The following is a 12,976-nucleotide window of genomic DNA, read 5'->3' on the forward strand; positions in this document are numbered from 1 at the left end:
TAACATACATCTGAAGAATTATTTCTAAACCTTGACATTTTCACACTAAATGACTACCCAAATGCATACACACACACACTCACACTACTCTGTTTCAGGCTGTTTTCTCTCCTTTCCTCTAAAGAAAGTTACCACTTACCTCAGCATAGCAGGATAAGCAATTCTTTTTTTTTTAATAGATGGAAATATTTCAACAAATCAATTTAAATGGATTAAAGAGAAAAAATAGTTTTCTGCTGCCAAAAAGACAAATGATAATTAATAGGCTGAACTTTGCATTGATATAACCAAACTAACTTGCATGGTTTCACAAAAAAGATGCTTAATATTAAAATATACTCAATTCCTCAGATGTAAAACAGGAAGTGGTACCTACCAGTTTCAAGCTACAAAGCCCTACACACTGACAAGCCTAAACTTGTCGCTGGTGTTGTACCTGCCACGGAAGGAAATAACTGGCAGCACAGTGACTTCTAACAAAAATCTGAAATGCCCCTAAAGATCAGAACCTAAACTCCAGGACTCTCCCATCATGACATACTCTACATTTCAAATCCTGACTTTAGAAATAAATCTCACTTCGTGAGATATTTTATCTTTCAATCAACAAAGATAATCTGACTGAAGACTTGGGATAACATGTAAAACAGGAAGTGGCACCTAACAGTCTTCAGTCCACAAAGCCCTTCATGACAACAAGCCCAAACTTGTCACTCGTGTGTACTTGCCATTGGAAGTCAACAAAGATAACAGGCAAAAGTTAGCTTGTTTATCAGGAATGAGATAATCTGGGATGCCCACTGTTGCAGACAAAGTCATGAAAAAGGTGTCTATAAGAGTACACCATCCCCCAAATAACTAAATCAAGAACTGAATAAAACCAACTAAACTACTCTATTGGAAAAGATCCTAGTGAATCATAAACGATCATAGTGCTGGATCGTGGGTAGACAAAGGCTCTTTAGACCAAATAATTATATCGGAATTAATAACAGTAAGGTAAAACTCAAACACTGAGTTAATTGTAGAGACAAAAGCTATGCCACCCCAGTTGATCAAGTGAGACCAAAACCTAAATAAATACACTTCTCTTCCAATAATTTATATAGTACCAAATACTTACCTCCAAGTATACATATGTCATAAGACATAAAACAGATATAAATCCTAGAAGTCAGATATACCTGCCCACAATCTACTGTCAAGACTAATATCATAACACCAGCCACAGTAAGCCAAGTGGTAGCAAATGTTCCAACCATCATGAAAACAGTTTATATGCTCTTATTAAGCCTTTCTAAATTTCATGCCACTGATCACACCACCTTCATCTCTGCTAAAGAAACATCCAGTGTGATGGAAAGCAAAAATAACCAAGAGCTCATTTTTGACAAAAGAAAGATTTTTCTTTTCAATAAAGCATGCAACTCAGGGAAGGAAGGATAAGTTCTAACCTAACTAGCTAGAAAGGACCAGCTACAATCAGACAAATTGAACTGACACCAAGGGACACATCCCTGCTAGAGGGCCTACACATGCAGCATGAAACCAAGAGCTAGGAGATGTGGATTCAAATCCTAGCTCTGTTTCTAGCAGCTAGTTTCTGGGCCTCAGTTACTGACTCTTTAAATAAGTTGGACAAATGGATCTAATAATGAGAACCTCTTATATTTATGAAATACCTGCCAGCTCTAATAATTCTTTGATTTTAACTTTGCATTTTATTGGGATATCTTAATGGCAAAGGCATTCTATATAATCTATAGAAAAAGCTGTGTAACTGTACTTTCTGCTCTTCTATATATTAGTAAGAATCATTTCTACATAGAAATACAGAGAGGTAAGAACCTGCTGTATAGCACAGGGAACTCCACTTCGCCGTACAGTAGAAACTAACACAACATTGTAAAACAACTATACCTCAATTAAAAAAAAAAAGACACTATGCCTAGGAATAAGCTGCATAAATTTTACACATATTTTATATTTCATTTCAATAAACTTACTGATAGTCAATTCATTCCTGATTAAAAAAATACAGAGAGGACAATAATAAGAATAAAAATGTATTTCACTGAATGCAGACCTTGGACAGGTTAAGTGAGAAGAGGAGGTAGAGAAAATAAGTTGTATCTAAAGGTATTTGATCAAGCATATTTATCTGAACAAGATGTAAAAAGTAATCTGAACTACTCTGAAAACGATCAGTCCCACTCAATTAAATAAGACATGTCTGGTGAAAAATACAGCCCAAGATATAAGCACAGACACACTAATGTGTTTCAGTCCATAATTCAGAGATAATGTGCTTTGGAAAAAATGTTGTGTAAGAACAAAACGAAGGATTTTCCATTTAATGAAGGAAGTTTGGGATACTGTAAAGAATTTCAAAAGACTCTTATGAAAAGGCAATACTTAAAAAAGAACCTGGGACTAAAAGCCTTGAGAAATTTTTCAGTGAGAATCTTTTCCTGATACACATTATAGGTTGACAATAGTAGTACCTGAACTTTTAAATAAACTAATATTTAAATAAATATCACTCTTTCCTTACCTTTTGCATATATAAAAAGCACCCAACAAAAATGGAAAACTTCAGACACGGTACAGGGCTGTCGCCTTTGGGGGAGAAAAAAGTCATGAGATAACAGAAGAATCAGAAAAAGACATGACAAATGACTGTAAACTAGGTGAGAAACAAAACCCACAGTTAGAGGGAGTGACAGCAGATTCATTTCACATGGAAAATGTGCAAGAAGTTCTGCTCCAACCAAATACTGGTAAGGGAATAGCTGGGAGCAAGGGAAAGCACTCATCTTAGAAGAAAATTCTGAAGAGGTGTAAAAGCTTTTGCAGGTCAAGATAAGTAAGGTAGAAAATAAAACGAGTAACAATAGTTCTTCTGATGACATCAGCAAGGCTAATGCTGCTTTAAGACCCATGTATGCAGGCAGATATTCCTCCAACTTTTTTTCCCCTCCACCATAGTTGATGAAATGTAAACCCTCCCTCCCTAAAGACATTCCAGATTATATATCGAGTCACAAATGGATTTTTTTTTTTTTGGCTGTGCTGCATGGCATGCGGGATCTTACCCCGACCAGGGACCGAACCCGTGCCCCCTGCAGTGGGAGCTCGGAGTCTTAACCAATGGACCGCCAGGGAAGTCCCACAAAAGGACTTTTTAATGTAAATTCGGGGCTCCCCATAATTCCTTATATTTCTATCATTAGGAGTACCTGTTGCAGGGAGGAGGAAGGGGGAAAATAAAAGTGTACCTGTTATATTTGCTAAGATGTCTGCTACAGGGAGTTTCAGACCTGTTTTAAACTTGGCTTTTCTACCAAATCCTCTGCCAATGTTTAGGTAAGACATCTGTTGGCTCCATATCCCAATAGCCTTATTCTACCAAGGTGCTTTGAAGAGAAGAATCTGAAGACTGGGGTTTAGTTCCCGCACTGTCATTAGCTAAGTACACTTGCTCTCCATGTGCCTTAGTCTCTCCATCTGCTAAAAGATCATTCTACTTGGGTATAATACTGTATTTCATTCACCAGTCGATGGCAAGGATTAAACGTCATTGCCCTGCTTTAAAAAGTAGCCTCCCCACCATAGGCATGTGATAAACTACCTAGTTTTGATACCTAGCAAGATAAAAGTCAAACATTTTAGAAGCCATTCTAACTTACAGTTATAAGAAAAATAAGTCCTAGCGATGTAATGTACAACATAAATATAATTAACACTGCTGTATGCTATATATGAAAGTTAAGAGAATAAATCTTAAGAGTTGTGATCACAAAGAAAAATTTTTTTTCTATTTAGTTTTGTATTTCTAAGTGAGATGATGGCTGTTCACTAAACTTACTGTGGTCATCATTTCATGATGTATGTAAGTCAGATCATTATGCTGTACACCTTAAATTTATATAGTGCTGCATGTTAATTATACCACAATAAAACTGGAAGAAAAAAACAACACTCAAGCCACTCCAAAAACTGGCTCTAGAACTCTAGAACAAACTTAACCTGCTTAGCCAAATTTCCTCCTACTTTGCTGCTTCGGTGTCTTCATTCTTCATCCTCTGCATAGAAGGCTACCTGTATCTCCAAATTCACCTATCAAAATCCTACCCATCCTTCCAGTCCTATTTCTGCCTACTCCATGGAACCTTACCTAACTGTCTTATACAGAGTGACTTATTTTTGCCCCCAAAGTCCTACATTTCTATTATCTTTTGCACTTATACATGCCTCTCCCTGACTATACTTACTGTAAGCTCTCAAAAGACAGTGACTCTGGGTTTTGGTTTTTTTTTTTTTTTTTTTAACATTTGTATCCTACATACAGTAAGCTCTCAATAAATACTCAGTGAGAAATTTTCAAAGACCAGTGTGTGAGATGCAATACTGAGTCGTGGTGAAATACACGGGTTCTGCAGGCAGACTACTTAAGTTTCAATAAGAGCTCCACACTTACTGTGTGACCTTGGCCAAATTACTTAACCTCTCAAAGGCTTGTTTCCCCCCACGTGTAACAACAGTATCAACCTCATAAAGGCATCGTAATGATTAACTGAAGTAATACATGCTTAAGTCTTAGAAGAGTCCCTGCCCCATAATAAATACTCAGTAAATGGTATACATTACTATTACTAATATTAGCCAAAAGTACTAATAAAAAGTATACAGGGTGATATAGATGTAAAATTTTTAGGTAAACTTATTAGAATTTTCTGAATTAGAATTAAGTAGTCCATACACCCTAATAAATATCAAAGCAAATACAATCTGAAATCATTTTTACAACACTTCAGAGAAAGAAGATATTCTATATCTTCCTATAAATGATCATATCAGCCTCACTTAGACTCAGAAACAAGCTTCTATCCAAACTTTAGAATACTTAATTATAAATAGACAATTCCCTAAAACTGCAAGCAAACTAGACCAGCTGCTTCCGTATCAGTGGGGTCAAGTATATAAAAATGAACATCGTTTTATTTTTTAAAGCTGCTCACTTACTGTAAACATCCTTCACAGTTTGGGAACATTTTTATATTGAAAGAGAAGCAAACATTATTCATTCAATTACAATAACTTCTTTTCCCCTACTTTTCTTGTCAACATTTTTCTAGTTCTATTTTAAGAACAAATTTTCATTTCTACTTTATGAAAAAAACTTTCGTGATAAAAGTAGAGAATTTGTATCCCATAATTGCCCTTATCTACCAGGAAAGATGGAAAACGTCGAGCCAGAATAAGTTTACAGATTTGCACACATAGTCAGAAGCAGAATTTCATAATAGTTTCAGTTTTCAGTTCCACTATTCTCCCCCAATCCGGTTTCTCTACTTTTCACAGGTTGTAAACATCAAAATACATAGAGAAGCCTTTTCAGGGGGATTTTTTTACTATTCAGTTTGACATAAAAGTCAAATAAAGAAATAGTCTATATGTATTATAATATGTAGAAAATAATAGAAATAGTCAATATCATCGATAATAGAAAATTAAGTAGTCATATTCTATACCCAAGATTGCTAACTGGTGAGAGTATCTAAGGTCTGATTTTTGCATTTTCGGTTGCTTAAATGAACAGGGAAAGTTTATAGAAACAGAGATTTCACACATTTTGCAACGTGAAAGAAGCCAAACTCTTCAGAGCTAACATACAATGAAAAGCAAGAAATTATTATTGGAAAGAAAGATTACTTATGAAATCACATTTGTTTCTTAAGACCAGCAAAATAAACTGAGGGACACAAACTAAGGGATCAAAACTGTAGTACAGACAAATGTGTATTCCTGCTTAACAAATATAAAAACATACCGCTGTTTTCTTCCTCTTTGTTGACGAGGCTGCTCCTCTTGAGGATATTTAAAAATGTCCTGAAAAATGGGTTCATATTTCTTAAAGATTACAGCAGAAACAGTGAAGTTTCTTTCTAATCTCTCAGTCCGTTCTCTGAACTGTGCGGGTAGGTTTGCCATGTCTTCCCATTTCTTCATCTTGTGAAAAAATTCAATTAAGCTGATATTAAAAATAAAAAATGAGATTTTTTTTTGTAATTAACACAGGGTAAAATATACAAATTAGATAATTAAAAGTAATTGAAATTAACTCATTAAATTATATTACTTTTAGACAGTGATATAAAATCACAACTCATGCCTCTCTGGCTAATCTCACAGATTGGTTTATTTCTCTCATCTTCCAAATCTAATTTCCCTAATCTCTTTTCCTGAGATTACCTAAAAGTTTAAAAGAAATATGAAATACATATCAATACAAAAGAAGTGGAAAATAAGTAGTTAACCAGAGAACATAACCAACATTCATGTAACAATTGCCAGATTTAACAAATATAAACATATCAAATACATTTTGCCATGTTTGCTTCAGATTCTACAGAAACAGCCAGTTCCCTTTGGACTCTTCTTCCCCAAAGATAAGCACCACTGTATAGTCTGAGTCTTCCCATCCGAGTTTTTACACTTACTGTGTGATTATATATGTACCCATAAACAGTTTAGTAGTATCTTTTGTATGTGTGGTTTTAAATTTTTATATAAATGGTATCATACTGTAAGTAGCATTCTACAACTTGTTTTTTCATTCAATATGTTTATGAGATTAATGTTGCTACGTGTAGATCTAATTTTTAATTGCTAAAAATATTCCTTCATATGAACTACCATGTCTTGCGTTCATTCCCCAACCAATGGAAAGTGAGGTTTCTAATTTTTCACTATAACAAAAATGCTGTAATGAACACATTTCTGTACTTGTACGCTGAAGTTTCTTTAAGAACTACCCTGAGAAGCAGAATTGCTGAGTCAGAGAATATGCATCTTCAACTTTACTAGATACTGCCAAATTTCCCACTAGAGTGACTGTGCCAATTTATACTCTCTCCAATGTACACCAGCAATACAGAGTTCCTATTTCCCTACATAATGACCAAACTTGGTATCGTGAGACTCCAAATTTCCCCAATCTGATGAGAATGAAATATTACCTTATTTTTACTTCCAACTTCCTTGATTACTTGTGAGACTGAACATCTTTACCTACATGTATTAGCTATGTGAGTTTAGGCCTTTGTGAAATCATATACTTTTCCCATTTTTTAGTAGCTATTTGTCAATTATTTAACTATTTGTTAGTAGTCCTTTATGTAATTCTGGATACTAATCTTTTGTTACACTGTAAATATCTTTTCCCAATCTGCTCTTTCTTTTTAATTCATTTAGTCCATTGCTGCAGAGAAGTAAATAATCTGAACCCATAGGTAAAAATTTAAAAACAAAAATTGAGCTTTCGAATTGGAAATAAAACTGAAGTCTGAGATATTACTTGCATTAAAATATTAGGTAAGCTTAGTTTACTAGAGTTTATAATGATGATTCCATAATTTGACCTTTGCTTCTAAAGTCCCTTGTCTGTCATTTAACTGGATGAGTCTGACTCCACTTTTCTTCTTTGTAATGATTATACTTTGCACCTTATTTAAGCCCACTTTTGCAGGTTTACAGCCCAGGTGTTCAACTCTTTACACGCTGCCTCTTGTTCTTAGGCCTAAATATAACTCAGGATGGAGTTCAAGGTTAATAAATAGACTCCAGCTAAAAGATTACATTTGTTGTTATTTTAATAGTAAGTGATTTTTTTTTAAACCACTAGGTCCATAAATTTTGACAGTGGCACTTCCTCCAAAATGCCAAACATCCTTTTTCCACCAATCTTTAATAAGCCAAGAGAAAATTAACCCAAACGGCACAAATAATAAATGTAATCAATTCAATTACACAACAGATAGAAAAAGCAATTTCTGCCTCCTCTTTAGATACAAGTCCAGTACATGTAGTTCTCAGTTTAATACCATATAATATTTAGTTTTTCAATTTAGAGTATCTTTACTTAGAGTTCTCCCAATAGTACACAATGATAAGTCATTGTGTAATATTAACCTAGTAGGAATGAAAATGTAATTGATTATCTTAATGTAATTAAATGTAATGATAACCTAATAGTAAACGCTTCATACAAGTACCAAATACGTTAAAATTTAATTATTTTTCACCAAAGAAATAAAATAGAATGGACACTAACTTAGATGTGGTAAAGAAAAACCATGACCTAACTTCTAAATTTAGCACTCCATAGGTACAAATGCTTGGAAAATGATAAAGAGAAATTCCTACTGTCACTATGCGTTTATCTTAGTCACACTCTACAAACTCTGACATAGTTACCTCTGCTCTGAACATCTCAGGATTCTAGTTAAAGATACATAGTTTCCTTCAACTGTCCCTTTGCTTACAGTTGGCACAGATTTTCTGCAAGCCACATATAAGGCACATGCTAACCAATGAAGATCATTTCCCTGTAAAATAAAAGAAAATTGATTTTTAGCTAATGAACTATGTATATTTCAGTATGAAAAACTCGTTTAAATTCAAAGTGTTATTTATATGTTTGTGGGAAATTGCATTTTCAGTGATGTCCCTGTCCCAAATGCTCTTCGTATAATGTGACACTGACATTCTTCCACGGAGAGGTTGAAGTCTGTGTTCTCTCACTTTGAATTGTCTCAACCAGTACCACAGGTGAAAGTGATGCTATGTAACTTTCAAGATCATAAAAGGCAATACAATTCCACCTGGTGCTCTCTCTCAGGACATACACCGTGGAAGTCCCAGCATGGGAGTAGATCACCTTGGGCAAATTACTTAACAATTGTAGAGGCTCAATTTTCTTACCTGAGGACTGTGAGAATTGAGAAAATACAAGAAATCAAAAGATAAAATTCTATAACCACTATTCTATATTAAATATCATACGAGCTTTATTTTCCAGGGTACACTTCCACGAGACTGACACCCGACATTATTTTACAGCATACCTGACTACTAGTTCCACAAGGGCAGGGATTTTATGTTTTGTGCCTTGCTCTATCCCCAGCACCTACGTAACAGTGTCTGGCCATGAACAGGTGATCAAAAAATATCTGGGAAATGAATGAACATCATTCACTTACTGGGTAAACTGAGCTAAGAATCTGAGATCGAAGTCTTTAAAAAACTGAGAAATCAAACAGTTATTTTTAAAAATAATTTACTAACCATCTATTATTTGTCACTTGCTTATATAACCCTGGGCTTCACACAACTTAACCACTGTGAGTTGAAATAATGCTTTTTCTATCGAATTTACAGGGTTATCCTGAGGGTAAAATAAGAGCTTATTTGGAGGCACTTATGCCCATCACCAAAAAAGAGTCCTTCTCTTTGTCTGCCTACAGGAACCACTAGGAAAGAAACAAGAACATGGCCTATTCAGCCAGATCACCAAAGCATGTGAAAGACCTTTGTAAACTCCAAAGCGCTATCCATATGAGTGCTTCATGTTCCAGAAACTCGACGTTACCTTATTTAACCATCAGAACAGCTTTGTAAGGTAGGTACAAATATCTCAAAGTAACATACCACAAAATTGAGTTTGGAATGGTTAAGTAAATTGCCCAAAGTCACCTAGGTCTGTCAGGTTCCAAAGCCAGTATATTACTAGCTTCCCCCCCAACCCCGCCCTGCTGCAGATGTAAAAATGGGAATAAGGAACTGAATTAAAATTCTATTAATGCAAGAATAAAAAAATAATAACCTTAGTGAGTGCCACACAGGCAAAAACACCCTCTTATAGTTAAATAACACCTCGGTTAGGCCTTCCCATTCTAAGCCTATTTGCCCTACTCTTTCCACAAACTATTCAACAACTTAAAATCGTATGGCCTGCAGTTTAAATACCACTCACACAGGCAGTCAAACAGCGGATAAACAATGCAGACTTCCGTGTCACTTCCCATTGGCCCATAAAGGGGAGGTGCCTACAGGGTTGAGCCTCACTGGCTAGAATGGCCATTTTCTCCGCTGCAAGCCCCGTCGGAAGAAAGGGACAAAACATGCCTAGATCGCAGCGACTATAAGAGTCCTGGGCAATGTCTGGAGAGACCAATAGGTCCTCAAGGTCGTCGCAGTCCTGACTTCCTAGAGACAAATGCGTGTCTATATCCAGGCGGGCAGAAAGCCCGTTTCATTTGCGCAGGGGAAAGATTCGTCTTTGTTCACACATACATAAACACAGCTCGAAACGTAACGCTTTTACTCAAACGGAGGCAATGGCCTGGACAAAGGCAATTTGGTACAGTTCAAAAAGAACTGAAGAAGCCCGGAAACGCAGGCGCTAACATCGGGTTAATTTCAGAGCTAATGCAGGCAAGTCCCCGCCCCACCCCACCCCCTTCTGCGTACGGTCTTGACAACTACACCTGTTCATCCTGCCAACAAGGTGCTTGTTTTTGTAATCGGACCGCAGCACGACCTCAGCCTCGCGGTGCTACTTTAGGGCAAGGGCTGTTCCCGCTTCGGAACCGGAGGGGGAAGAGCAGCGAGACAGAGTTCACTTTCAGGGCCGCTACAGAGCTTTTCAAAAGCCAGGTTTCCAGGACGAAGGTTCGCAAAGAGGATTCCCTCCCCGCTCCAGGCTGGGGACCCAGAGAGCCGGGGCCGGCAGGGGCGGAGGGGTCCCCCCTACCCCCCAACCGCGGGGCGCCCGAGCCGGGGAGACAAGGGGCCCCATTCCCGGAGGCGGGGCGGGACCACTAGGCCCGGAAAGCCGCTGGTCTCCTCCCCCCGGGCGCACCTCCAGCGTGTAGCTCTCGCTCATGCTCCTGTAGCTGTCCCAGGCCTCGGCCCGAGCCGCCTCGTCCATGTTCAGGCGGCTGCACAGCTCGTCGAACCGCTGTTGGGTCTGAGGGGCCGGCGACCGGGCCGACTGCGCTGCGTCCTCCGCCTCGGCATCCTCCTCCTCCTCTTCATCTGAGGCCGCCGCCGCCGGAAGAGGAGGAGGGGGCGGCGGCGGCGATTGGTTGCCTCCCGACTGCATAGCGCACACCTGGGCGGCGGGGCCTCAGGTGAGCCGAGGGCCTGGGCCCCCAGCCATTCAAACCGCGAAGCGCCCGCCAGTCGGCCGACTGATTGCCGACTGCGCCGCGGCCAACGGCGCTGCGCCACACATCGGTGCCCGTAGTTCCGAGCACGGGTTGATGGGAAATGTAGTCCAGGCCGGGGGCCCACGGGGATCAAAACTCATATGGAGAAAAATCATCTCGCGTCGTCTCCCTCGGGTGGAAATAAAAGCGACTTCTCTCCGTTTCAAGTACCTCCTCATCGGGAGACCATTCAGCAGGGCTGTACTGAAGAGAAAACATCCAAGAAACGTTGACATGTGAAGGTTTAGTGTCCAAAGTGTCCCCAGAAATAACACTCATCACCTGCGTGTCCTTATCTAAAAAATAAAGATAATAGAAAGGGCCTGTCTGCCTAAATTCAAATTTCGGCGTCATTCCTAATTCTAGTTCTTTCCTATGTTTTAATTTTATTTGCGACTTTCAAATAATTATTGGATTTTTTTTTTAAAGTAGTAATTCTTTTTTTCCCCATAGGGTGAATTTACATTCACTATAAGTGACATATTTGTCCTACTCTAAGTCACCCAATTGGCTTAAATTTACATTTCCTTTATTTTTATTTTCATTTTGCTTTCTCTTTTCAAATTTATATGAATCACTTTGTTTCCAGTCGTCTTTGATTTCTTAAAGGGGTATGGTATAAAACGTTTTCATGCACGAGGAGCCCTAAGGCATTTCTGGTTTGCTATGGGGTCATTTTCTGTCTTCATTGATCATTTGAACCCAGCCACCATACCGTGAGGAAGCCCAGGTCACTTAGAGAAGCCTGTTGTCAAAGATAAACAAAGCTAGACATCAGTGAAAGGGATGAAAACATTTTATGCAGTCATTCCTGACAGTAGGGGAAAGTGCTGGACTCCTTTCTGAATTGTGCAGAGATAATTGGGGATTTAAAGGGAAAAGGAAAGAGTAGAGATGGGGAGGGAGCAGAGCTCAAGCAAAAAGTTACAGAGGGTTGGTGACTATATATGTGATTAGGCCAAGTGGACCTGCTAGTTATCAATTTGTTGAAGTTACGATTGTATCCTGCCACAGAGACTGGGAGTCAGAGACTCTGTACTTCCTGATGATTACATATCAAAGGAATGGCTTTCAGGTCATTGAGAAAGACACTCCTGATTTGTAGGATATACAGTTGGTCTGCAGTATACACAGGTTGTGCATCCGCAGGTTCAACCAACTGTGGATCAAAAATATTAAGAAAAACAAAAACAGGGACTTCCCTGGTGGCGCAGTGGTTAAGAATCCACCTGCTAATGAGGGGACATGGGTTCGAGCCCTGGTCTGGAAAGATCCCACCTACCGTGGAGCAACTAAGCCCGTGCTCCACAACTACTGAGCCTGTGCTCTAGAGCCCACAAGCCACAACTACTGAGCCCACGTACCACAACTACTGAAGCCCACACACCTAGAGCCCATGCTCCACAACAAGAGAAGCCACCACAATGAGGAGCCTGCACACCACAACTAGAGAGAAAGTCTGTGCGCCCCAGTGAAGACCCAGCACAGCCAAAAATAAATAAATACGTAAATTTAATTAAAGAAAAAGAAAAGAAAAGAAAAAACACCTCACTGAAAACAAGACTTTCCCTTTTTTTAAAAAAAAGAACAAAAACAAAACAAACAAACAAAATACATACAACCATTCCAGGAAGTTCCAAAAAGCAAAGCTTGAATTTGTCACGTACCCTAGCAACTATTTACTTAGCACTTACATTTACATCCCACTTACATTTTATTAGGTATTATAAGTAATCTAGAGATGATTTAAAGTTTACAAGAGGATGTGCATAGCTTATATGGAAATACTATGACATTTTATATAAGAGACTTGGGCATCAGCAGTTATTGGTATCTGCAGGGCTCCTGGAACCAATCCCTGCATATACCAGGGACAACTGTACATCTCAAAAGGACAGAGGAAGGTATCACAATTGTAAGCC

At 38.4% G+C, this 12,976-nt stretch overlaps 1 protein-coding gene across 4 annotated transcripts in view; it reads right to left on the reverse strand.

Moving 5' to 3' along the window:
- RBL2 (RB transcriptional corepressor like 2) overlaps window positions 1–11,067 on the reverse strand; it is a 51,584-nt gene extending 40,517 nt beyond the window's left edge. For 3 of the 4 annotated variants that reach the window (XM_073795583.1, XM_073795584.1, XM_019932520.3), the window contains exons 1-4: window positions 10,706–11,067; window positions 8,260–8,390; window positions 5,834–6,034; window positions 2,555–2,619 (exon numbers count right to left, since the gene is read on the reverse strand). In XM_073795583.1, the coding sequence (XP_073651684.1) occupies window positions 2,555–2,619; window positions 5,834–6,034; window positions 8,260–8,390; window positions 10,706–10,948 (640 nt within the window). In that variant the 5' untranslated portion in view covers window positions 10,949–11,067. The remainder of the gene's footprint in view (window positions 1–2,554; window positions 2,620–5,833; window positions 6,035–8,259; window positions 8,391–10,705) is intronic. The other variant, XM_073795585.1, reaches the window with a different exon arrangement.
- Window positions 11,068–12,976: the final 1,909 nt, after the last annotated feature.

This window comes from Tursiops truncatus, chromosome 19 (assembly GCF_011762595.2).
Source record: "Tursiops truncatus isolate mTurTru1 chromosome 19, mTurTru1.mat.Y, whole genome shotgun sequence".
Lineage (NCBI taxonomy): Eukaryota > Metazoa > Chordata > Mammalia > Artiodactyla > Delphinidae > Tursiops > Tursiops truncatus.